The sequence below is a fragment of the Pholis gunnellus genome, assembly GCF_910591455.1.
Source record: "Pholis gunnellus genome assembly, chromosome: 16".
In the NCBI taxonomy this organism is placed as follows: domain Eukaryota; kingdom Metazoa; phylum Chordata; class Actinopteri; order Perciformes; family Pholidae; genus Pholis; species Pholis gunnellus.
In genome coordinates this window covers 11,186,889-11,214,519 of record NC_136543.1, presented here as the reverse complement: position 1 = coordinate 11,214,519, position 27,631 = coordinate 11,186,889, and the positions used below count along the sequence as shown (strand labels likewise).

The following is a 27,631-nucleotide window of genomic DNA, read 5'->3' as shown; positions in this document are numbered from 1 at the left end:
TGCCCTGAAGGTTATTTTTTGTCATTTACAGAACATCTGTTGAATGCAACCTTATGATTCCCAGACGGTTATTCTTGAAAAACAAACAAGTCGGCAGGAGTTTCTCTAAAGGTTATTTTATAAAATCTAAGGAGAACCAAGGTAACATCCCCCAAAAGGTTCCCAGGCAGTCATATTTGTAAAGCCTAAATGTGCTGTGTAATTCTGATACTAAGGGGCACATTTACAAATGTAATAGTAAAGTATACAGTATATCATACATGAATATATGCATATATATGCGTGTATGTATGATGTATGTATACACATACACAAGAACATTGGAGGGAAGAGTGATGTGATGTTTGAGCAAGACACAGAGAAAAGTGGAAGTGAAACAAGCCTTTTGTGACATATTCTAAAAAAAATGTAATTACGTGAACAACCATCTAGAATCTTTATCTAGAAACACATGTGATCAATAGATAAGCTCCTGCCTGAAATCTATCACTTGGGGTGAATACATATGTATGCAAATTGTAAGTATTTGAATGAAGGTCTGCAGCACTTCACAGCTGGCTGCTGTGACCGGAGACCTGTAGTACAGTGACATAGCCAACAGGTGGCGGTATAGAGAAATTAATCTCAGAGTTTAACCAGGCGAAGAAAGCTCCGCCCTGATTCTTCTCCTCTTCCGGTTAAGGCCATATCAGCACGTTTTATTTATTGTGGAATATATATATTCATATATTTATCCCTCGTCAGTGTTGTGGCCTCTTTTATGACAGGGACATAATAACGCGTTGTTTATCTCACGGTCAGTTTCATAGAGCTCGCAAAGACTGAACAAACTGAGCAGCGTGCAGTCATGGAGGAGATAGTGGAGACACCAGAGGAGCAGCTGGCAAAGCAGCACCGCAAGGAAAAGAAAGATATGCAAGGTAGCTAACCTCGACTGCTTTCACGTTCACTGGCAGCTTGTTTGCATCTCATGTGTTGTTTTATTTATTGGTATTTAGCACAATCCAGCCACCAGCAATCCAAGTAGTAGTTTGGAAAATGTCATTTCAAATAGCAAACCTACGAGGACAGTGTTGTCATTCTTTCATTGAATGAAAAGAAAATAGCTGATGCACACAGATCTATGGGCTGTGTGTGTCGTGCTATGTTACATTATTTTAATTCATGGAGAGAGGTGCAGCAGCAGATGCTTTTTTATTTCTTGTAACCAATAAGCTAATATTTAGGTACATCAATACCATCTGTGAGTGCATTCTTCTTCTTGTTGATCATCCTGGCAATCTAATTTATTTTTAACTTTTCTAACCAACAGCCAGCCCCATATGAGAGCTCTATCCTGTATTTAGTATCGAGGCATTATTTAAGTATTGTTTTGTCATGACTGCACTTGTGCTTCATTTTCAGCTAAAATCCAGAGCATGAAAAATGCAATCCCCAAAAATGACAAGAAAAGGAGGAAACAGTTGACAGAGGAGATTGCAAAAATTGAGGCTGACCTCAGCCAGAAACACGAGGAAGAATTGAGGCAACTCCAATCGACAACCGGCACAGAGGTAAATATTCAAATCTCTTGGCTATGCAATAAGAAACATGGCTGCCTTAAAAAGATTTACCCTTTTTAATGTGGTCCCTATATAAATGATTGCACAACAAGTATTTATAGAAACCCGTGTATTGTTCTAAACTAGATACATGTCTATATTGAAAGTGCGTCAATGTGCAACATAACCAAAGCTCTCATCACTCCATGTTAAAAGGTGGAAGAGGTGTTAAATGGAGTGGAGACCATGAAGGTGGACGATGGAGAAGAAGAGGAGGGGAAACAATCACGTGTAACCAAGGCCCAGAAAAGAAGGGTGAGATACAGTTCCCAACTCAAATAAGACTGTTCTTTGTTGTTGCCCACAGCTTTATAACTGTCATGAAGAAGCACACTTCAGGCTAATAACCCATCACCCTTATTTACTAGAATTCACATTAACAAATATCAGTACTTTTATAGCAGGTTATTCCATAACATTTCATTTATACTTAGTAGGTATATCACCCATCTGTTTGCTTTCCTTTTCAGTTTTGTTTGTCATGGTTTTAAGTACTAATAAATCATGTGTTGTATTTACATGATGTTCTCCAGGACAAGAAGGCTGCCCAGGAGAAGGAGCGAGAGAGCCGGATAGCAGAGGCCGAGGTACACAACCTGCAGGGTGTGAGGCACCAGGAGGGTTTAAAGCTGGCTCAGAAACTCGCACAGCAACAGCTTCAGATCAAGGAGATCTCCTCTGATGGCCACTGCATGTATCGTGCCATTGAAGATCAGCTGGCACAGCATTCAAAGGTACGTCATCTTGTTCGAGGAATATTGTAGCTGTAGCTTGAATACCTAATCTCAATGTGAAAAGCAAAAGTGCTGTCTACATTTGTTGCCTCGGCACTGTCTGTTGTTGCTTCAATTGCAAATAGCACAATGTTGCTCTGTCATACATATGTTATTAGCAAAGTCCATACACTGAGTACATATTGTCTTCTGTTTTATTCCAGCCTGGGTCAATCACGAGTGTGAAAGAACTGCGGTCGAGCACCGCTGAGCACATGAGGGGCCATGCTGACGACTTCCTCCCTTTCCTCACCAACCCCAACACTGGTGACATGTACACAACAGGTAACACTTTGATCTCGGTTTTGGTTTTCAGAAATAATCTGTCATAGAAATTCCATGATATGAAACCGTACGTTTTAATACGTACGCACAGTAATCTTGCTAGTGTGTGTGTTTTGGTTTCCAGATGAGTTTGAGAAATACTGCAGTGACGTGGAGCACACAGCAGCTTGGGGTGGACAACTGGAAGTGAGTTGTTGGAGTTTGTCACAGATGCACTGTGCGGTTACTTTGTGCTTTTCAATCATTTTTTTTTTTACATGTCTTTTCCCCTCCAACAGCTGCGAGCTTTGACCCAAGTTCTTCACTTGCCAGTGGCAGTGATCCAGGCCGACTCCGTAACTATAAAAATCGGGGAGGAATTCGATAGTGAACCCATCACCCTTGTGTACGTTGTATATATGTTGTTATGTTTGTCAGGGACTCAGCTTTAGCTTTAGCATAATTGTTAAAAAATATATACAGTTAAATTAGTAGGAACATGTATAATATATGAAGCTGAAAACATGTACTGACTGTACTTGTTCACGTAGGATGTTAACGTGACAGTCATGGCGATCAAGCAGCTGTAGACAGACAAACTTTATAACTTTAATATATGCATTAACTTTATTAAATATAAAGCCTTTCAGAATTTTGAAAGGTTTATCTCAGACCTCTTGACTCACAGAATATATTTTCTCACTGTTTGCAGCTATATGCGTCACGCCTATGGACTAGGAGAGCACTACAATTCTGTGGAGGTGCTGAAGGACCCAGCCAATGCAGAGGACAGCTGAGAGACAGCTCAGTCTTGGTGTGATATAAACCAATGTGTGTAATGCAGAGTGTGTTCACACACCACTAAGGGCCCCTAAATACAAACGTATTTGGAGGGGGACCCCCCCCCCCCTCCCTCCCCACCATTGAAGACAAGCTGAGGTTAACAGAGAATATTGCTGTTTTCAGGGTGTTTTCAACACACAATGGTATGTCTCTGTTTAGAAGTCAAAAGATATCAGTGGGGAGTGTAAAATCTAGTTCGGAAAACAGTATCATTGTGCTAATAAAATGTAGCATAAGTAACGTGTTATTGATTTTACACTGGACGGCCTTGGTCCTAATGACCCCCGGAGTTCACTTCAGTCAATTTTGGGAAGCAATGGTGTACAGCCTACCTATCGCATCAGGTGGCACTACTTTAATTTAGTTGCTGAACAAATGTCGATCATTCATGTCACTCCAAATGTCAACAGAGTCACGGAGGGGTTGTTGAACTTCTGCAATGTTTTCGGAATGAACTGAATTGTGGAACTTGTAAATCATATCAATGTTACATAAACATATACAATACTAATAAGGTATGTCACTGCTGTATTTTTGGGGGCGTGGTACAACCAGATTTGAAAAGAATACCGTTTTCAGTATTAGACTGTGAAAGCTGGCTATTCTGTTCCTTTAACTTAAGGTGATCATACGGCATGGAGGCATATGCATCTATTCATTCTTAACAACAATTATCTGTACAAAAAGATAAAGACTTGCCTACACTACTGTATCAATTCTTTTATTCTACATGGATTTGACGTTTTGACCACAAATGGTCTCTCTCAGGGAAATTCAAGTTGTCAGTTTAATAAAATAGTTAAAACATGTCATGTCTGCCTACGGTAAAACGACACGTACACTCAAAACCAACAGAAAATATCTACAATGAAACACTCGTGACCTTGTATTTCATCATTGGATAGTGTTGGAAAATACCAGTGGTGGAAAGTAACTAAATACATTTACTTTAGTACTGTACTACAAGTATTTCTAATATTTATTATTATTATAATTATATCTATTTAAATAAAAATTATTTGTTTGACAAATATATTTGCTAGTTACCATTTAGTTTAAAGTTTCACATCAAAACATGTTACATTTAAAAACTTATTATAATAGATGAAACACCGATGCACCGTACTGCCGTAATTTACTGTATGCAGAAAAAATAAATCTAGTTTGACGAAGTGTTTGATGAAGTCATGTGGTTTATGTATCCTTAACAAATCAAGAAAAGATAGCGTGGCTCCTTCTGCAACACGTAAACAAACGTAGACCCTCTGAGGTGCATGCTGGACCTATACCTGCCCATAACCCTGAAGTGCCTGTAGTGCTTCTCAATTCTTACAAACAAGAGGAAAAACAAAAGTCTAAAAAAAATCTAATAAATACCAAACTCTCAAATAATAATTTAACAGTAAATATTAGCTTACACTAGCTTACAGTGCTTGTATTTGTAATGCAGTTTTATATTGAGTTATTTCTACATCTACTTAAGTAAAGAGTCTAAGTAGTTCCTTGTACTGGAAAATGCTGTGCAGTGAGAATTGTACATTAGTATTATCAACAAACTGAAGCACGTGGCAACACCCTGCTATGCTCCGCGGTCGCCACTAGAGGCCGCTACTTCCTCAAAATCTATCTTCATCGACGTGTCAAGAAGCGTCTTCTCGCCATGATGAGAGCTTTATATGGACTATATATATAGCAATATATAGCAACTTCTTTAACTTTGAGTTCCCAAAAAATAAAGGTCGTCTCCACGTGTGTTTCCAGAATAACAAACCTGAAAGTTCTCCTGTTGAACAACAACTCTATCAGCACCCTGCCTGCGGAGCTGCTCTCTCTACAGCACGCGAGTCTTCCCCGTTTGTTTGCTCCGAGCTCATCTGTTTTGCTGGAAATGTTCCAAAAAAAACTCTTTAAGTGTTTTACACACCGCGCAGATTTGTGATTAAATGCTTTTCTTTTTGCAATGCCTGCAAGCATAGCTGAGCTGAATTTTGGAAATAATGCCTTGAATGAGGTTCCTGCTGTTTTGGGCCATCTGGAATCACTGAAGAAACTGTATCTGTTCAGCAACCATATTACAGCCATGCCACCTGATGTGGTAGGTAGGTTCTCTCTGTTCTGAATGATTAGCACCTCGGAAGGTTTGTTTAAAAGGACAAAGCTTAAGTATTGTCATATTTATATTTTACAGATGGTTTACGAAACCTTGTTGTGCTCAATCTGAACCACAACCAGATTCAAAGACTTCCACCAGAGGTTAAAAGGTCGGCCACGTTTATGGCACCATGCTATCCAAGAACTACATCCTGCAATAGTTGGTTCTGAAGACCACTACCGCTTTAATAACTGGAACCTATGCATACACTGTTGTGAAGATTAGCCTACTTTAGAAATGTAATACGTTAACAGTTACTCTGTTAAAAAAATGTAATGTGACTATTTTTAATTACTTCATCAAAGTACTGATTACATTTGATGACTCTTTGATTACTTTTCTAAAGTAATGTCTTAAAATGGGCAATAAATGAAAAACTAAATGAAAACAGTGAGTGTAAACCTCACAACAGCACTCAACACTGATTCAAACTTTTATTTTATTAAAACTTCAATATAACTCAAATTAAAAATGGATGTTTACTTTTTTACGGTACAATGTGTCACCTACATAACCAACACACTTACCTCATACATTTCACCCAGGGAATTGGGGCAATGGCAAAACTCCAAGTCCTGGACGTGGCTGGAAACAAGTTGTCCATGTTCCCTGTTGAGGTACAGTATATACAGCCTATAGCTAGTTCAGCAGCACAATGCTGTATACAGCTTTACTGTATGACACAGGAGAATTACTCTGTGTAGCTTCACCTGCTGCCCCTGAGGGAGCTTTACTATGAAGGCATCCGGGTTGTGCGCTGTGAGCCGTTGTCATCAGTGCAGGATGCGGAAGTGCTTACGTTAAAGGTAAAGTGTCACAGAAGTACAGACAGAACACTCAGAATATTTATCACCCACTGTGTAAGATACCTCCCAATATGTCTTTGTGTGTATTCAGTAACATTGTATTGGTGTAATTGCTTCACCTCTGGTCTTTGTGGGAGGACAGGTACCGGTCCTCTCTGGTCCACATGATGCTTCCCCACTACCCGACCCTGACCGCCCTGTTGGCCAATGGCAGCTGTTGTGCACTCTGTCTGGACCCCTTCCTCCCCACCTGGCTGGAGTGCATGTGTGCTTTTTATCAGCCTGAAGAAGGTTGGTTGAATATGTGCTGTCGGGGATTGTGTAAAATGATTTTCATCAAAATATGATTCTCTGGCCCCTTGATATAGGAAGAATATAGTAGCTCATGTCATTACATGTGCATTGTCTTTTTTTTACTTTTGTTACATGACACGAAAATTAGGAGTTTGCAGATTATTCCAGTGCTTGCTCGTCTTTGTTCATAAAAGTGCCTAAATATGGATGGACACTCCTATTATGGTGCTACAAGATAAATACAAGTTAATTCAAAAGTTACTGTTCATGATCTCAATCACTATCCTATCTCACTTTTTTTTAAATTAAAACTGTAGACACAGATCTATTAATACACATATTTAACAACAGCATGTTTAATAACACCTGGCAGCAGTTAGATGTGTTCAGGTATGTTAATATGGTGCTATGATTTCCAGTATATGAGGTTTTTCTCCTCTCACAGATGCCATTTGACTCTGCAGTCACTAGGTGGCATCCAATGAACATTGAAAACTGGTCGAATCCTGCTTTAATACTTCATATAGGCTTCAATTGACAGCAGGTAGAATATATATCTTTACTGTGTGCCAACCATAGCATTCATACAATCCCAATAATAGAATTAACACTGCAACAGCTGCAGACCAGTTCTGTACACGGTGACTGCGTTTACTAATGCATACTATACTTAGATTGAAACCTTTGTACGTGAATACCTGGATATACAAATCTACAACACATTTGTTCAACATGCAGCCTACATGGAGGCTCAAACATTCAAATTAAATTTCATATTAAAATATTGCGTTTTACCGACAGGTGTTTGTATTATTTTGTCCACCTTATTTATATCAATGAGGGGAGGCTAAATTATGGAAACACCTCTTTGTGTAATGCAATACAGCTTTTACAGCCCCATAAAATTCATCCTCCAAAATGATCATAAAGTTGAATCAACTTCCTCTCTCAAAAATGTTTTAACAACAACTAAACACTATAAACTACAGAGGATTTATTGCGGGACTGTTTGTATTAGACTGCATTAGTGTGAGAGTTTAAAACCAGTAAAGACAGTAAAAGACATTTTGGTGACAAAATTCTAGTAATACCTGGATCCAGATTTCACAGCATATATCACGACACATATTTTGTCTATGTAAATCTAGTGAGATCCTATTCCCTTGTGAGGGTTGATCAAGCTGTACTGAGACTCCATAGCTGTCCCATCTCTATCTCCATCTCCAGCCAGTGGCATCTGTTCCAACCTGCCAGACAAGAGAGAGAGATAGATAGGGAGGGAGGGAGAGAGAGAGAGAGAGAGAGAGAGAGAGAAAGAGAGAGAACTTCATTTCTAGCAAATTAATTTCCCATCCACGCCTCCAGAGCTTGCTAGCTCGTTCAATCGCTGCTGCGGCCGCTGCTGCGTGTGTCTACTGAGTCGGAGCCTCATGCATAAGGCATCAGGTTTAATTGCAAACCCAGAAACTAATGACTTTGGACTGGTTAACAGCAGGGGAGCCATACATCTCGAGCAAACTGAATGAAAAATCAGCTCAGAGGAGAGAAAAAAAGAAGCCTAGTCCCTAATTGATGAATAATTGAAGCGGCGAGCTACAGGGCATAATTGTGACATTTTGTTTCAATCAATTTCCAAGTGGTGTGGGCGAAAGTGCACTTAAAAGGGAAAAGTCAATGACAACGAGGAAAGAAAGAGAGAGATAGAGAGAGCAGTTGGAGATGGAAATGGACATTAGGTCTTCAGTCATTACAGTGACATTTTCTGGGGCAAAAGACCAGACTCATTCAAAAACAAAATTACTTTTCTCTCCGTCTCCATCTCACTTTGCAGGCTTTTTGTCAAACTCCTGTTATGCCACTGTTATATCACTTTTTCCACTGCCAGACAATTAATCCATATCCTTTTAAAATCATCTCTTTTGTTCATTTTTCCACTTACCTTATTCATTTAAAAGAAAAAGTCAATTTCAACGCTAGTTTCCATTTAAGGCACAGAGAAACTAAAGTGAGGCTGGATTCTGTTTAAGTGGATGTATTTGTGTTCTCAGAAAAGCCTGAATTGAATTTCCAGTCAGCTTAGTTAGTTTACTGTCAATACGAGTATGAGGGCATCGGGCCAAGTCAGCCAGTGTGTTGGAGCTAAACACCACACCAGTTTGTCTTGGCCTTGATGGCGTAGAGTGGACAAAGCGTTGAGGTCAGTCGGGCAGACAAAGAGAAGCAGTCAGAGCCACTGACCGAATGCACTTGCCCTAGATAGTATGGAACTTGGTTTACAATTGGATAAGAAGATTGATTGCTCATGTATGTACAGTAAGGATTGAGCTGCTTTAGAGTTGCTACTAGCGCCCTAATGCTGCTGCAGCTTTTCTACAGATTGCAGAAACAAGACATGTGTCTATTAGTGAACTTTAGAGGTGCTGCGAGGTGTAAATGTGTAAATCTATAAAATGTTATTTTATTAATTTGATGAAACTTGCATTCAACATTCTTCTATTACATTTCCCCTGAATAATCACACTGGGTGCCATCATATTGCCAATTAAGTCTAACTCTGGTTTGCACTTCACAGGGACATTTCGCCTGCATGGTTACATCACTACCGACTTTGCTCCCCTGCCTCCGGCACTGGAAGAGAGCTGTTTGTTCGCACATCTACATTCAAACTTTTTTTTTAAAGACTTAATTACCGAGACTAAGACTACACAGACACCGCTTTGTTCTGGGGGAAAATTTGACAATAAATTAAATATAATTTGACGAGATATAAATATTCACCGGATTTACATAATGACCTCACAAATTCAAAATGTTTTCAGGGGTGTATATGAACATGCCCGATAAATAGGTCACTCCGTTCCGCTGGAACCATACTAATGGGTGAAAGGCCAACATCACGTGCCTTCTTGAAGGCAGCAGATGTTGGAGCCTAAAGCAGCGGAGGTGGCTCGGTGGCCTTGGGACTTAGTCTGTTAAGTCGGTCTGGTGTCTGGTGTCGAGCTTTATGCATGTATTTACACATACACACAGGCCTCTTTAACCCACTGCAGAAAAAAATAAATCAAATACGAGTCACTCCACCCGCTCCGCATTGATGGCACGTCATCAAGATAATTCTGCCCCCATCGCTTTGTTTTCATCTTGTCGCTTCACAAAACACATAGTCGCACCCCCACATGTGCGCAGGCACACTTTTTTTTTCCATATCACTGAGCTGTCCCTTATGATTGCCATATTCAGAGTGCCCTGTGTTTTTGTACGGAAACATTTCGAGAAAACCACGCACGCAGCTTGATTGACGTCTATGGAAATGAGGAGGTTGCGTCCTCAAAGGAGACACCATACGGATGGGAGCAGCACATTGACGAGAGGCATCTACAAAAGGCGCTTGTAAATTCCTGACATGCCGAGCATATGTTAATGAGCCATTCTCTCGCTCTGATATAATTACTGCGAGGGGATATTGCCTTTGGTGGAAATATCTGTCTCGCATGGCATGGCTACCTCATGGGGGTGAAAAAAAAGTAAAGAATGACAAAGTAGTGGGTGCATAAATTCTCATTTACCATGCTTGGAGGTAAAGAGAGTGATGTTGGCAAATTCACTCAGGATGATGTATTGGGGAGAAGACACCTTGGGTTCATTACATACCTCCTTTGTTAAAGCGCTTTCTGCAGTCTTGTATCGTTTGTTAGAGGGTATTTAGTCTGCCTTGTCATTTAGACCACTTACTTAGGATGTCTTCAGAGGAGCCTATGGCTGTTTGAGCTCAAATTGCTTCTTCGAGCGAGAAAGGCATGTGATATTTTAGCTCAGAACAAAACATAGGATGCTGCAAGATCATAGGATGCTGGATGGAAGCTTTTATTGTAATGGATATGATGAAAATGTTTGCTGCTGAAGGTCATACGCAGCCTCGGCTCTGCACTTATGACTGTGACTTTGAGTTTAATATTCTACTCTGCATCATCAAGGCTCAGTACTACGTGTTACGGCTTAATATATCATTTGCACGGTTATCATGTGTGAATTACTTTTACAGTAATACACTTAAACAAGTTTGTGCAACTGGTTCCAGTAACAAACACAGCCCAGCATGACGTTCCCACTCCGGCACTGCGAGCGTGTTTGGTCGTTTCCAGAGATCCATCAAAGCCATGAATGCGCTCTTTCCCTCAGAAAGAAAATTATTTGACACCGGCTCACCCTGATTTCTCCTCTTCTGTCCTCGGGGCAATGGCAGAGGTGCTATTAAAATGAGTAGCATTGATTGCTGAATTAGGGGGCTTGTGACTGAAGAGAGAGAAAAACAGCCATTCGATAGCGAGCGGTAGGCCAGTGTCATAGCCAGGAGAGCACACCACTCCAATCAGTAGAATCTATTGTCGTGCATCGCTGCCCATGACAGATCTCGGTATCGAGCCACTGGCAGAGTACCAGGGTATTGTCTGGCTGATGGCTGCACAATCAATACTGTTGTGTTACAAATGCCTGTGGGCACTAGGGGGCACTATGATTCTCTGCTTGCTCTCCTGCAGATAAGCAGAGAGATGCACTGAAGCACAGCAAACTGAGGTATGCCTGATGAGTCAAAGAGATAGAGCAGCTAATAAAAAGCAAGAACAATGAGCGGTTATTGGAATTGGAAAGCTTAATTGAAGTCTCAGCATCAGATCAGGGCATCGTAACTCATGTGTGACCGTTAAATCTAAAAAAGTGCAACCAAATGTGAGAAAAGGTGGAAATTTGCCTGCGCTCGTTAATCAACAGGAAAATAGATGACAAAGACACCAGATGTATAAGACAATAACTGTACCAGCATTCATCAAAATCAACACAATTGAACAAAAGAGCATCCTTGATATAGATTAAAAAGTGAGGAAATCTACAAAAGAAGGATCTGAAGCGCGCCGGACTAAAAAAAGATGCTACAAAACAAAGCCACCCAGATGTGCCAGTCTAATAACCCAGCTTCCTTCTAGTCTTGTTATTCTTTTTCACAGCACGATATAATATATAAATAACAGTTGGAATACAAGCGAGTAAACTGTCTGTCCTTTGAGGTTACGAAGAAGCGACGCCATTACTGAGCCTTTCCTCATTAGGGGAGTTTTGAGACAAGAGCCCGGCCGTCAGGCCAGCAACCTCTCTCTGGCAGTTCTGGGTCAGCACCGACCTCACTGCCAAAGCAGCACGCCGCATTTGGTGAAGAAATAAGACAAAAAAACAGTGCTGGGAACTTCAAAGGGAAAATAAATCTTTAATCCTGAATGTCTTTGAATCGCTTCGAAAGTTTCTACGGGTTTGATAATGACGGAGACCGTAGAGAAGGATAAAGAATCCGTGTTTCTGTTTGTTCGGGAGAAAGTGACTGTTTATTTATCAGGGGAACAAAACTGAATGAGTCGGGCTGATAGAGATAGATGCTGCATTCCATCCCTTGATGTTACCTCTGATAGTTCACTCAGTAGGATGCCGTGTGGTATTTTACGATGCATGTTTAAATGCTTTCATTTTTCCAAAATAATTCTTTATTGTGTGGTATTCATTTCTATTATTCTCAGGTTGTGTTATTACTACTTACACCGTAGTTGACTTTTCAGTTAAAAAATGCAAATCCTCTGAACTCGCATGCGTGCAAGTTTTTCACACTTTCTTATTTGACTCATTATTCAAAACAACCCGGGCATATGAATCCAGCCTGTCAGACACACAGTGGCGAACCTGCTGAGTCGACCCCACGAAGTGTTTCAGTTCCAGCTCCGCTCTACTCTATCATCAGTTTGATTGACGGCACACAATCTCAAAACCCAGTTTGAGGTCAAGTGATGGCCGCTGGAGCATGCCCAGTATAGCGGAGCAGCAGGCGGGTGGGACACCAGGTAGCAGCATCTGGTCTCCGGGTTTTTCTAGAACACACACTGCCTGTGGCGCTGCAGGCTTGGCTGGCCCAACATCTGTCTGCGATGTGCAGGCCGGCTGGATGAGCAGACCCACAACCCAACCAACCAGCCAATTGAACGTCCTGCCCAAGTAAACGTCCTTCAGGAATATGTGGGTTAATATCTCTGTTATCTCAATCGGACTCTACTCACTCTACTCAGCTGCTGTCATTGTTTTTCCTTCATTCTGAAGCCATTCCTCCAGATGAAGATCGTATCCTCTGAAGTTCCACGTTTCTCAATGCTTCATTTCTTGTGAAGCAAATGTTTCCCTCCAACATCAAACAACTCACAAAGCCGCCGTGGCCTCCAGTGACAAAGCTGCAACGAGAAAGATATGTCGTGCACATTTCAACAACGTATTTGTTGTAACAGTAAGAGGCTGTGTGTATGCTTAAGTTGTGACAATCAATGCCAAAAATAAGAAAGGTGCTGTTGTTGCTCAACTGCATTTTCACACCCTCTAGCCAATATGTTTGCTATTTCCAGCACACTTGCTTTTGTAAACAGAGACATGACAATGATGAATTTCCTCACCACACTGAATGTGAATACAGGCACTCTGCTGTTATCCATACCTGAGGATGTACACTGTAACTTTTCTTTGTATAAAATTAAACAAGAGTCTGCAGCTACGCTCTCAGCTTTGCGAGGCTGTAGGCTACTCTGGCACGGCACTGCGTTGAGCTAAATGCTAACATGAACAAGCCAACATGTTTGCAATGACAACATGCTGAGTTCAGCAGGTATAATATTGACCACCTAAATATCATGTATTATCATGCAAACATTTCCTAATTAGGACTTAACACAATGTACAGCTAATCAAAATGTGGATAGTTTTGTAATAATTTCATCATATATTAAGTATTGAACCAATAAAAATGGCACCAGATGAAAAATAAAGGGGCCACTAAAGTCATTACAATTGATCCTGAGGGAAACATGACAATAGTTGTGGAGATATTTGACTAAATAACAAAATAGTTGACCTCAAGGTGGTGCTGTAGTAATAGTCAGGATTCCTCCTCTGGGGAACATGAATGGCTGAACTAAATATTTCATGGCAGTTTACCCGATAGTTGTTGAGATATTTCAGTCTGGACCAAAGTGGTTGACTAACCGACAGACTGACAAAAACAAAGTGATAGCTGCCCTCTGCTCACTCCACACAGTTTAAATACCACTCATCATTCTAATGGTTCCAACTCCCTGTCCGTTTCTTTTTTTTAAATATACAATCCCAACAGACTTAAAATTCATAAGTTAGAGCGACGCAGGCAGAGAAAAGAGTTTATCATTTCTGTGTTCAGAATGACAAGGACCTGCTGTGAATAAAGAGGCAGCAATCGTAACCTTGCCAGGATAATTGAAGAAACTTTGCAGCCACCGTCATGTCAATCAAGCATTCATGGGTTGTCTCCCTATGAAGAGGAGTAAACAATTCCAAGATAATTAGGAGAGAGTTCAGTTTGACGAAAGCCAACCTTTTGCATGTGGTTTTAATGAATCCAAAACATTCTGTACAGGACGTTGCCTTTGTGTAATTAGCACATCTTGAATTTCTTGAAAAAAAGATGTTACTGCCCTAAAGAGAAGTTACAATGACTTTAAACACTGTGGCGCAGTCGCATCCGTAGCTGATTAAATGCAAAATTAAGTTTACATTTTTCCTGTTGCTCTCTTATCTAAGCTGAGTAACACCAATCGGAGTGAAAACAACACAATCATAACAGCTCAATACTTCACACAGCTCAGACCAACAGAAAAGAGCAGCATGATGCATTGTGCCCGCTTGCCCCCTTCCAATCCAGCCTTGCCGACACCAGATGGCCGCCTCTCCCACAATGCCGTGCGGTCGCAGATGCCAACAGAAGAGGTGACAAACACTCTGCAGGTGTCTGTCCCTCTGTGTCCGCAGTGTGTGTGTACACGTTTGTGTGTGTGAGTGTGTGTGTGTGTGTGTGTGCCCGCGACAGGGGACAAAGTGCATCTTTCTTGCAGGGAGAGGTGAGTGTAATTGATAGCAGAGGACAACCTGCAGGAAGGAAGCGCCATCATATGCTAAATGGATGGGTTGGCACGGATTGGCACAAACGGCTGGGACAGATGCAGTCAACATTTCTCATTATGGAATCTTATACGAGTATGTTGAGAGTCTAGTTTACCAACAAATTATGTGTGAAGCGTTGTTTCCAAAAGCATGAATCTTGTGCAGCGTTGTCCAACATAGTGCCTTAAAAAACATAATTCTTTGCATCAATAACAAGTGCAAGCAGCATCTATATCCTGTATCACTGCATAATTTCATGGTGCAATGTAGGAGTGCTTTTGGCTGCACTCTGCAATCTGTTCCCCTTTCCCTGTGTGTTGGCCAGGCCAGGTGTGGTGGTTGGCAGGGGCTAGCAGAGCCAGGTGAGCAAGCTGCTGGCCAGGTGCCCTCCAGAGGCTCACTAGACTGACCAGATACCAGATGGCTGTGGAGCACAAACAGGCAGGCAAGTACACCAGCACACACACACACACACACACACACACACACACACGAGCACACACACTCTTGCAAGTGGACCATCTCACACATACTTTATATACACAAGCACACACGAAGACACTCTGTTGTGTGCCATAAAAAGGAGAACATTCAGAAACATTGCAGCCCTCCAGTGAGTTTCGAAGTGAAATGCTTAATGTGTTTTTACTGTACCTCTTTCCCCGCCGGCTGAGGTAGAAGTCATGCACAACACAGCGATATACAACTCCCTCCACCTCGGAGCTCACATAAATGTCACTCATAAAGTCTAAAGCTCAACTAGATCAGGATGAATTTTTGAGAGTTTATGGGACTTCGGTTTTGGTGCTTAAATAAATACTTTTGACATGCGAGTTAAGCTACTAATGAAAACTTATTTTATTTTTTTTACTTATTTTTCTTATTATCTGTTAATAATTGAGCTGTCAGTGTATTAACTATACTATTACGGTGTGAAATACAATCTAATGGAGATCGGAGGTTTTTGTTAATTTTTGACTACTATGCAAATTGAGTCTTTCCAAGCGGCTTGAGCATACATTCACACACCTGCTTCTGAAAAGTCACTGAATGAAAAATGAGTTGAGCTACAACTTCTACAAGTTCTCCAAGCATACTGTATATAAAGTGTAGTATTTGCATATCAGTAGTTCGGCCTTGCAGCTCCTCTGTTTCCAAACGGCCGCCCATGCTGGTAATAGACTGATTTGGATTCAGGGGTTGCCAATCCAGAGCTTTGAATCTCAGCCCAAACCCGATGAGCTCGACTCTGGGTTTGGCTCGATTCAGGGTCTAATTCCCTCTGACTCGAATTAGGTCAAGTTTGATTTCATTCATTTTAAATGAATGTATTGCAGCTATGTATGTTTTTTTGTTTTTTTTCTGCTGTTCCTTACTGTTATGTCATCTATTTTGTTTATATTATAATAACTTCTTTTGTTTCTGTTTTTACCATGTAAAGCGTCTTTGAGTACCTTTTAAAGCGCTATACAAATAAAATGTATTGTTATTATTGCATTCTTCATCTGATGTTAATGTTCTTTACATTACAATTTGTTATTAATACCCAACTCTTGTCTGCAATCAGCCAATTGAGGATCATCTACAGTTGACAAATGTCTCTTACATCACTATCAAATTATATTTAGAATTTACTTTTATGATTTAAAAAGCAGGTCAAGGATAAAGTGACCCATTGGAGATCATAGTATGAAGTTCACTTTGGGGAAGGTAAAACAGAATCCACTCTCGCTCAAGTAGGGTTATCTTAGGCCAGAGTTTTACAACTTTAATAGAGTCTATTTACTCTTTGCCCTTGCCGGCATCATATCTCACAAGACCTTACAGCTTTCAGTCTCAATAACCTGTTCCAAACAAATTCCATCTAGATTCACAGTAGCAGCCAATTACAATAACGCAGCAGCGTCTGAGAACTTAAACACCGTAAAGCTGGTTGTGATACATTCATGCAGTGCATAATATCCAGCTTCCATACAGAAACAGTGACAGACGTTTCTTTCGCATCAACTGACGGTTCATAAATCACACTTGTGGGCCTGGCCAAGAGAAGACGGATTGGCCATCTGTAAATATTTATTCAGCATCTCTATAATTAAACAGAGCCAATGCATCATGTCAGGCATACATGTCTGATGACGGCAGCTCACACACAGCGCTGAATAATACAGTGTGGAACAGCTTGGTCAAACATTTGTTGTAGATCTGAGAGAGACAGCGAGACAGAGATAGACAGAGAGAGAGTAGATTAGTCCAACATGTTAGAAGAGTAAAGGATGGACTTCTAAATGCAAGATGTCATTTGACAAAGAGCGATCGCGGAGAGGAAATCAACAGATTAAATGATAAATACAAGGGGATGCAGGAGACAGAACGACTGAGAAGGATGAGCAGCAAGGAAAGATGAATCCAAGATGTCAGAGGAAAGAAAGAGAGAGAGACAGAGCGGGACGGTCTGATCCGAGGAAATAGTTTCACCATGGTCTGTTAGAGGCTATTTGAACTAATATAGCCCCGTCCTGCCTCTCCATGAAGGAGAAGAGAATTGAAAGCAGGATTCACTGGGATCAAATCGGCCTCATTCTCTTGATATTACCACCGATTTAACTTTACAATAACTTGTGCAAAAATTCCACGGTGCAATACTCAGCTTTATCTAGCATTAGTATTGTATTTATATTGTATGTTTCAAGTAATATTTTTATTTACTATTCCTGCATTTCAGGCACTTAATCATAGATTATATAAAGTATAGTAGTATACATATTTTTTTTCCAAATTCCTTATTTTTCCATACAATTTTACTTACTTATTTTATATTTCTATTTTCTTATAACTCTTATGTTTTTATATATTTACATTTTAAGGTAGAACAACTCTAACATAACCTAATTTCCTGCCGGGGATCAATAAAGTATTTCGGATGATGATTTGAAAGAGGGTTAAAGTTGTCTACTGATCTTAACTGATGAGAAAACCACGAGAACAGGAGGCAAAATAGAAAAAAGGGTCTTTAAGACTGATTCAAAGGAACTTGCAGGCTAATAAAGTTCAGCGATTCTTAGCTGGACGAGTGATGCAAAGAGTAACTGAGCGTCTGGAGAAGCTCTGGAGTTCTAGTTGTACTTAGACTTCACATTAACCCCTTTCAGATGTCTGTGTCTTTGGTTGGTAATGAGATGGAGGTCCCTTACAGTAGGTAGTTCCCTACAGTACGTAGCTCTCTTACAAAAGAGAAAATAGAACTTCCCATTGGTCCTAATATCATGTCAGAGCGAGCCCTCTTTGTAAGTTAAACTAAGTCACTCAATACAACAGGACACAAAAACAAATGTAGGTCACTTATACTTATATAACATGACAGAGTGACTAGGACTCACAGGTTCAGTCAATAGACTGTAGAGTTAGGGGATGACCAATGCTTGAAAACTCTGTATGTTGACACACTACTTCATGAAACAAATGCTGCATTAAGCACATTTTGACAAAGAAGACTTTTATGTATGACGAAGACATTGAATGATCCAATAATTTATTAGTCTCCACAGGCAAATTTGTCTTGGACCTTTAAGAGTGCTGTCATTTCATTCCACACAGTTCATATCCCCTGTAGAAATCATCTAATGTACTTAAACTGTAGCTCGCCGTGACCTGGTTCCCCATGAAGCCGCAGAACTCTGTATAAAAACACTTAAGCACTTACTATCTTAAGTTGCAAACACATGACTACCATTACTGTTTCAGAGCTGTGTTTAGGCCGATTGAAGTACACGTAACCCCCGTTTGTTTCTGTAAGTGCCGGGCTTGACAGTAATGGTTGCCAGGTTGCCATTGCCAACCATATTGAGGAATTCTTCAATTATTGGCCCAATGGCTTCCATCAGTGGAAACCACTTTTTAACATAATAAATACATAAAAAAAGTAGGTACAGCATACAGCACAACGTGGCAAACATGCACCCAAAATAGATGAATTCTTAATATCTGTTGCATTAGTGACATTTAGATATTCCTGTTAGAATCAGAACCGACCAACGCTTCAGGTGCATTTACTCGCATGCCTAAAATTGCATATATATATATATTCAGTTTCAGCAATCAAAAGCTGATGCCTAACTTTTGAGAGTTAGTGTTGAGCCCTAAAGTGTAAATGCGGCATGCACACATCTTCTCTGTGCGTCTCTGTCAGTGTGCACTTTGCTCATTAGTATGCGGATTGTGTCTGGATTTGAATCCATAAGGGAGCAGGCATTTCTGATCTGAGACATTTCACGCAGATATAGAACAATGTTGCAACCTCCCCCAGGTCTCCAGACTACCAGCCCCAGACAGTCTTCATCCATCTTCCTTCCCTCTCACACCAATCAAGTTTGTGTGTCATGGGACAGCAAAGAAGTCCCATGTATATTTCAGCGAAATATCTCAGCCAGTCTGCATTGCAAAACTCACAGAAATGTGACATTTAGAATGAAAAATTCATTCCACTAACAAACCTTTCACCAGTAAAATGGCTTTTAATCAAGATGATGGCTTTGACGTGCCTGTGGTGCTTCTATTAAATTTTAACATTTTTATTAAGACACAGCATTGGGATAAATTAATTTCATATTGTCCACAGGGACGACCTCATGAAGTGATAAATATTCCATTGGCCCTGTCACGCTTTCTTCAACTTTCGTCAATTCATTAATACAAAAAACATTATTTCTGACAACCAGGACAAACATAGCAAGTAAAATAGCACACTGGAGAAATATTTAGAACTCAGTAATGTATGTGACTGTTTGTGCATTTTTAATGAGGACAGCAGGAAACCAATGAGGCAAACTTTTAAGAAATCACAGAACTTTTATAGAGAATTTGAAATAAGGTTCTGTCGGTTTGAACAGTGCTTGTATCTATACATATATATCTATAGGCAATAGGACTCTTGAGGGCTGAGCACATATTTTGGACTAAATCTGTTCGATCTATGTGTTTTACATCAACAAACACAACATGAACATCGTATTGTTATCGGTGGTATCTGAGATGTTCATAGTAACAATAAGTAACACAAATTCAATCATAAACCCGAACAATTACAGCATTACACATTGAAAATGACATGTTTCCTGACTTTTCCTAACTTTTTGGTCAGACTCTTGGGGTCTTGGACCAAACCTCACGCGACCATCTCATGGATTTGGGTAAACACATCCCTCCCACACTGGATGTGAATACTGACTTCTTTGAAAGCATAAGCATATTCAATCTTAGCACACCCTTGATAGTCATGACATCCCCAATTTTAGAATTAAAGACCACCATTACATGCAGGGCCTATGTAGCGGCACCAAACCAATGCTTTAGTTTTATACACAACTCAACCCCCCAGGTCTCTTTGCTGCCTGAACTCCAGCCAACCCAACGCACACACATGCACACATACCTCCCATGCCTCCTCAGAGAGATGGATGGCATGCATTCCCATCCCTCTCTTAGGCCGGCATCCAGGTGCACAACAGCTGGGGAAACCAGGGGGAGGGTGCTGGGTAAGGGGGGGAGGGGGATGGGGGAGACAGAGGACCAGGGATGGGTGGATGGAAGTTGGGCCAGGGGTTTAAAGGATGCTCAGGAATAAGCTATAAATTTCCTGGCGTCTCCTTTTCTGTCTGGGAGAGCAGTCATCTATGGTCCTGCTGTGGTGGCGAGCCCAGTTATATTAGGCATTAACTTTAATCTGTGCTCTCTACTCTCCCTTGATCAACAGGAATAGATCTATATATGTAGAGGGAAAGGAGGGTGGCACTAAACTGGGCAAAGAATCCAAATGAAGGAGGAGATTGAGAGAAGAGTGTTGAGTAAAGAAAAAAGGTATCCGCTGATTTACAACCCCTGCTTTGGTGCTTCATTCAGGATTGTGAGAGATACTGTACATCACAGGACATCCCATATGCTCTAAATGTTCAATGAGGCCAACAGTCACTTTCACTTCCTGATATATGGCTCAAGTGTATTTAGCCCAACTAATGTTTAACAGTGAACTCTCTGTGCCTCCAAAATGAGTTATTTCAGGGAAACACATTACCGTTTTTTCTGCATTATATTACTGTAATGGACAGCTGTATTTATAACTGCTCTGGACACAGAACGATTTAATATGATGAATAATGTCTTTAGAGTTCAAGAAAATACTGCTTGAGGTCACAGACAGAAAAAATAACCCATGACTGAAGTTTATTGTTTGGGGTTATTGATGATTTTCTAGCAGCCAGTAATGTAATCCATTTAAATCTATGGCATGGACAGTTGAACTAACTGTTTTTTGTTATCCCTTGAGACAAAAATAATTTGAATCCCAATTTACGAATTGTTTATGCAATGTTTGTGTATTTTGTCTAATTTAATTTGGTCATTATACTGTGTCATAATCACATGAAATAAACTACACAAACATTATTAAGTAAGAGCTGAAACAAATTAGTCAAATAACAGATTGGTCCATGACTAATTATTGAAATAGTCAGTTTAAAAACGTGTTGATTTTCTCTATATCATCATAAACTGAATCTTTGTGTTCAGGACTGTCGATCAGACAAAATAAGACATCTGGAGATGAGAAATTGCTCACTATTTTCTGACCTTTGATAGATAAAACTGTTAAATGATTAATCAAAAAGCAATGATGAAAACAATCGGTAGTTGCATTTCCTAATGACTTGTATGTTTTAGGTCTCTGTCTGTTTTCCTACATGCAACAACATCGCAGTCAAGGTTAAGCTCCGACATGCAGACCGATTTATCACCGATCAAACTAACCTGGAAGATGAAATACGATTCCCCAACTATCCATATGTTGCGAGGTTTATACGAGGCTTCATGCAGCGTCTATAGGGGCAGTCTGCATGGTATTTGAATGGTATGGGATGGATCCACTGAGCAGGAAACAATGGGGCTCTAGATGACTGATGGAGTGCGATGTCCCACTGTGTGTCGTGGCAAACGGTTTTAAGATGTGATTTAAAGTTACTTTATTGAACGTAGTGATGAATGGAAATCAGCCAATGTGGTAAGTGGTTTGCACAGTCTGAGCAAAGTGTATTACCTTTAAGTGTTAAAGCAATCACAGAAATACCTCAAATGTAAATACATCTTTCCATATCTATATGCACGTCTTACAGCCATACTTCCATAGAGACCACACATAGAAGCACGTCCACACGCACTCTGAGCAGTATCATGTGTTTGCGTGGGTTCTGTATCTCAGCGTGCCATCCATCATGCGGTAAAGCCGCAGTAGGCAGTCTACAGTGTGTTTGGCCTCAGCTCCTCATTCAGCCCTCATTAGCCATCAATCACCTCCTCTTTACTGGCTGCCTGCACGGGAAGAGACCTCCTGACTTCACATCCAAGCAAGATGTTCACTTTGGCACTTAACCTCCCCCCACCCCCCCCGACACACACACACACACACACACACACACACACACACACACACACACACACACACACACACACACACACGAGTGAAAGCATATTGCTTGGTCCATGAAGTCAATGTCAAATATTGAGAGGTCAGTCGCTGCGAGGATGCAGTGCTGGGTATTGGTGATGTGATGTTCTGCCAGTTCTCTAAGTTAAATAGCTTGTTTGTCCTGAACAGTTTGATGAGAATTTAGGAATGTCAAAAGGAGACATTACAGCCCCGCTATCAGCACCGCAAAAGGGCCGCATTATCTGTTTTTAAATGATTTAAAAGCTGATTTCATTGACGAAATCCATGTACTATACAGGTGCAAGATTGCGTCGTGTAGAGGATTCTCTGATGCTACAAAACAGAACGTTTCCATTGAAAATGTTAGAAGTTATAAAAGCATGGGTGGTACTGCTTTCAACATGATAACATGATCATAATTTCCTGGCTTTTTTTCCCCTCCAAATTGAACAAGCATGTATGTCTGTGGCTGCGTACACTTGAATGTGCGTTTCCGTTTGTGTGAAACAACTGTGGCTGTTTCAACTAGAACAACTGCATGACGGATTATAGGATGCTGCGATTGCTTAGGGTGAGATTGAAGGAGGGAGGGAGGGAGTGTAAAGAAAAAGAGAATGTTTTTTTTTGTCCCCTGTTGAATCCTCTCGGTGAGTTCTCACTATTCCCCTGGGGCATAAGGAAGCGTAGTGTATTTTTCTCTCCACTCACCTGCTGGGCAGTGTATGGAGGCCATTACTTGACATTGACAGCTGCATTGGATTTTGTCCTTGGCCTGTATATGCCACAGCTGAATCCACTGTACCGTGCTGCTGAGGAGACTTCATTTAAGGTTAGGGCGTTCCTCGCACAGCAAGCTGTGTGTTTTAGCGGTGTAATTGCAAAGTTTGAGTCTGACTTTCGTCTGCTATTGCATGGCCCTCGTCCCGTTCTGTTGGACTAACCAATTACCCCTAATGCAACTCTGACGCGTGACCTTCCTCAAAGTGGTTTAGTGGGTCACAATTCCCTACATACAAGTGTTTTGTCATATGATTTCACAGAGTCATAAATCATTTTGAACTTTGATATTTGCGGGGCACTTTTAAACAAATGCCACTGATAAAAAGAAAGCTCTTTGGCCTCATATCCTTTACCACTGACTTCCTCGCGCTTCACCTCATTCTCTCCATTTCTCTCTCAGTCTGGTTCCTCCACTCCTATCGCTTCCTCCAGCTCTCCTCATCCATCTCTGCCTCGCAGTCTCTTTCGCTATCTTTTTTTCTTTCCCTCTCTACTGTTACCTATGTGTATCTGAGAGTGACAGAGAGAGAGAGAGAGAGAGAGAGAGAGAGAGAGAGAGAGAGAGAGAGAGAGAGAGAGAGAGAGAGAGAGAGAGAGAGAGAGAGAGAGAGAGAGATGGAGAGAGGCCTGACACATGGGCCCAGTTCCTTAATAATGTCATTCGGTGTGAACGCTATTAGCAGATTACCCTTGGCCCAGGGCAGCCTAACCATGTGCAGGAACTAGATAACCTTGTGTTCGGTAATTTAATATCAACACTTCCCCTCTTTTCTTACCACGCTTTACAACACACAAATACCCTGCTTGTCCCCTCCGGTCCTATTTTGTGAGAGAGAGAGAGTGAGAGAGAGAGAGAGTGAGCGAGAGAGAGAGGATTACAAGATAGTGACTTCTTGAAGATGCCTTTCCTCCACTGAGAAGTGTGGCAAATCGTCCCTTGTCCATGGATGTGAGAAAATACATAAACAGGCTTATAGTGAAAATTCCATCTGATTTAATGCAGGGAATTTAGCTCAGCGCAACATCAAAGGAGCCGCCCATCTTTTTAAAGGCCCTATGGGGTACTGTCATTTTCCCCCCTCCTTCTAGTTCTTCTCCTCGGGGCTATCATAGCCCTAACATTTACCACTTATCAGGCCAATATGAAAAGCACAGAGGAAATTTCCTGTCACACAGTTTGATTTTGTAATAGTGGGTGAGAGAGAGAGAGAGAGAGAGAGAGAGAGAGAGAGAGAGAGAGAGAGAGAGAGAGAGAGAGAGAGAGAGATCTACCAGTTAAAGGAGCAAGCCGTTATGGAATCAAATCCCACGCTTTATCCCCCCACAAGCTGAATCACAATCCTGCATTTAGCTGCTATATCACACTTTGTCCTGCTGCTGCTCTTTTTCCCGTCGCCCGTGAGCCAAACCGGGAGCGCGAGGGCCAGCCGGCACGGTCCTATCACTCACCGGCACTCTCTCATGCCGGCATTACCACGCCTTTATCTCATCTCCTGCAGCCCGGCGCGGCCGGCCGCCTCTCGGTCCTCCAGGCTACTTTACTAATAACCTATTCCTTATCAGTCACCGTGCACCTCTGCCTCTGATCAAAGAGCCAATTAATGGAGCGGGGAAAGGTGAAGCATTCAAATAATGGAGACAGCTGTTTTTCTCTGTTTGAGAAAATCCATTTTGTATTGTTATCGGCTCCGAGCAGCTCCCCGCGACCAGCGCTTAATTCAAGTCACTGTCTGCTTCTGCCGGGCTTGATAAGAGAGAGTGAGAGAAGACAGGAGGGGAGATGAGCGGGAGAAGAAAAGAGTTCTGGTCACAATGAACTTTATGTGGAAGAATGTGGCAGGAATATCACAGCAGTCCAACTCATCCCTGAGCTTTATCAACTCCAAAGTGGTTCAACACAGAGATAAAAATGTGTGTGGGGGGGGGGGGGGGGGGGGGGGGGGGGGGGGGCATAAAAAGGCAGAGCTTCCAGAGCTCACAGGCTGCTTTGTGACATTCGTTTTGGAAGAGCGCAGCTGATTCACGCTCTTTGAGGTCCGGCACAGTCTTGTCACGCGAGAAACCTGAGTTAGTTAAGAGGTTAATTGTACTGGTGACAGAGCAGCATATAAACAGCTCTATCAAAGGCTCCTATCTTAACAGCTTTGTTATAATGAATATCAATCGGCTTAATTTGAACAGTTCCTTAAGCCCTGATACTATGCTTAAGGCAGAGGGTAAGATTGTTGCACTGGTTGTATAATCAGTCTTTCAAGTGTCTAAGATGCAACTGGAAAAAGGGACACGCCTCTCTAGTATTAGTAAGTATAGTCATATATCTCCAGAAAACATATCATGAAAAGAGTATAACTACTCAAAAGGTCACACATAGGCTCTAGCTGGCTGTTTGATGATTTAGTCTTTCAAAGAACATGAGCTCAGCAAGCCCCAACACTTGGCTACCTTAGACTGCCATGCACCCTCAGACTCAAGCATTCAGTTTCCCCTCTGGACTCACTTGTCAATTATGACGGCTGATCTTTGTTCTCTCAAGAGATGATATTTTCTGACTAATACACAGAACTTAAAATTGGCAATTAAATCATTTACAGCGAGTCAGACAGGATCATTAAAGTTTGAAGACATCCTGACATGTGACACTGTCTTATTGCATATTCAATTACTGTACCTGAGATTAGTTCGCGTCAACTTCCAAGTCAACAAGGAAAATCTAATTTTTCTGACAGCCCCAATAAATCCAAGTGGTCACTGATGATTCAGAAATGCTGAAAAGGCAATTTCATCCTACATATTTGCTTAAAATGCAAAAACAAACAGCCAAACAGTTAAAGTCCAATGTTTACGCTAAATAAACCCACATTTCATGGATATAGGATGCTGTCAGTGCACAGTATTTTTATTCTCAATCTACACTTATCTGCAATCAAACAACAATCTTGTTTGATGACTTGAACTCTAAAATCTTAGAAGTCTTTTCTCCAAGCTGCCTTCCATCCCACATTACGTCAAGAAAGCATTACAACTGGCTTATGTATTTATAAAAAGCAAATAGAGATATATCAGATACTAATTTAAAATGAATTTGCTCTTTTTACATAAGTTTGCCAATATTACTTACATTTTCCAAACTAGACCATATCTCCCACATTATGGTGCATCACTGTAATGCCTTTGTGGTTTTCGGTTGCAATGAAAGACAAACAGGCAGTCAGTCACAGGACATTAAGAAGCCATGGGAAAGAGAGAGAAGAAGTACATTTCAAGACCACAATTCATCTGTTTAAAAGCTATTCAGTAAAGTCTGGATGTCTTCGGAATCAACTTTGTGAAGGCTGAACTTGTAAATAGAAATTCAGCACAATTCATATAAAGTATAGTTCCCATTTTTTAATGCTGCTTTAGGTTTGAGTGGTGTAAAATCATAATTCCAACCATTAAAATAAAAGGTGTGTAGATTCAAAACTGTGTCTGTGTCTCTATTGCTGAAGGATAAACAAACCATTGGAAAATTATAGGAAATACTGCAATAGTAGAGCCCCTTAATAAAGACAGTGAGGTCCAAGGTCAGGAATCAGGAAAAATAGCCGGCAGTGTGGAAAAATGAAGAAGCTGTGTATGTACTTAGCAGGGTTTCAGCTATACAGCCTTCATGTCCGCCAACAGATGTTCCCCTACTTATTCTCCTCAAACAGATTGACTGTATGCAGGCACGAGTCCGATACAGGACAGAGAACCGTTACGTCACATTTAGATCTCTTCATATGCTACTGATCTGAAATTTCACCCGGCATGTGTGTGCACAGGAGCGACTTATTCACTTCATAATCCCAGCCCTTACCAGTTATTTTAGCTAAAAACATATACAGCCTACAACCAGGGATGGAAAGAGTACTGTAGAATTAAAGTACTGTTACAGAAATTCTACTCAAGGAAAGTTAAACTGATTGTGTAAATATGTACTTCAATAAAAGTGAGTTGAGCCGAATGACGCGCTGCGGTCACATCGGGGATTATTGTCACAGACAGGAGAAAGTCTTCTCACAGTGAAGGTTGGAGCTCCTCAGTGAAGCAAAAGTCACCGTTGAGAATCCACTGTGAGCATATTAGCATATCAGCTATCCTATAGCCACAACGTGCACCTGTACACGTAACATCGTGGCCAGGTAGAGTATTACATCTGTGATTCATTAAGATGGATGCAACTTTGCCGAGGTACAATAATACAAACCATAGCACACAAGGACATTAAGGAAATCCTAAATTTGATTTTTACTCGTGTGCATTTGATGTAGGCCTACTTTTCACGTGCTAGCCCAGATGAGACCGCTCCTCTCGCGCCGACGCTCGGCCATAACTATATTTCTTGCGGATTGTCAGCTGAGTGCAGACAGTGCTCTTCTCCGGATTTATCTCCTTTCTTTTGTCCCTTTCTCACAAAGTTTATCAAAACTTTTTCATGTTATTTTTATTTTAATTCTGTAGGGGAAGCGAGTATAAATGTAGTTAAGTGCAATACTTCAGGTTAAGATAGGCTATTAAGTAATTGTAAAATTAATTATTTAAAAAAAAAAAAGGCCTAGTCTATAACTAGAAGTAAAGCGCAGTAGCCTAATTCGTTACTTCCGCACTGAGGGGACTCCTCTGGTTGC

General features: G+C 41.0%; 2 protein-coding genes across 2 annotated transcripts; both read left to right on the top strand.

The window, feature by feature from the left end:
- The first annotated feature begins 687 nt into the window (after window positions 1-687).
- Window positions 688-3,983, top strand: otud6b (OTU deubiquitinase 6B). Its single transcript, XM_079176563.1, has 8 exons — window positions 688-920; window positions 1,405-1,553; window positions 1,758-1,856; window positions 2,135-2,335; window positions 2,539-2,659; window positions 2,784-2,845; window positions 2,938-3,044; window positions 3,351-3,983. Exons 1-8 carry the CDS (start codon window positions 848-850, stop codon window positions 3,433-3,435), a joined length of 897 nt encoding a protein of 298 aa, XP_079032689.1. The 5' UTR covers window positions 688-847; the 3' UTR covers window positions 3,436-3,983.
- A 2,147-nt stretch (window positions 3,984-6,130) lies between these two features.
- lrrc69 (leucine rich repeat containing 69) lies at window positions 6,131-6,972 on the top strand (the record flags this gene model as incomplete). Its single annotated transcript, XM_079176267.1, is given in 5 exon segments — window positions 6,131-6,250; window positions 6,338-6,455; window positions 6,563-6,704; window positions 6,822-6,921; window positions 6,925-6,972. Coding segments are annotated over 5 exon segments (528 nt in total).
- Window positions 6,973-27,631: the final 20,659 nt, after the last annotated feature.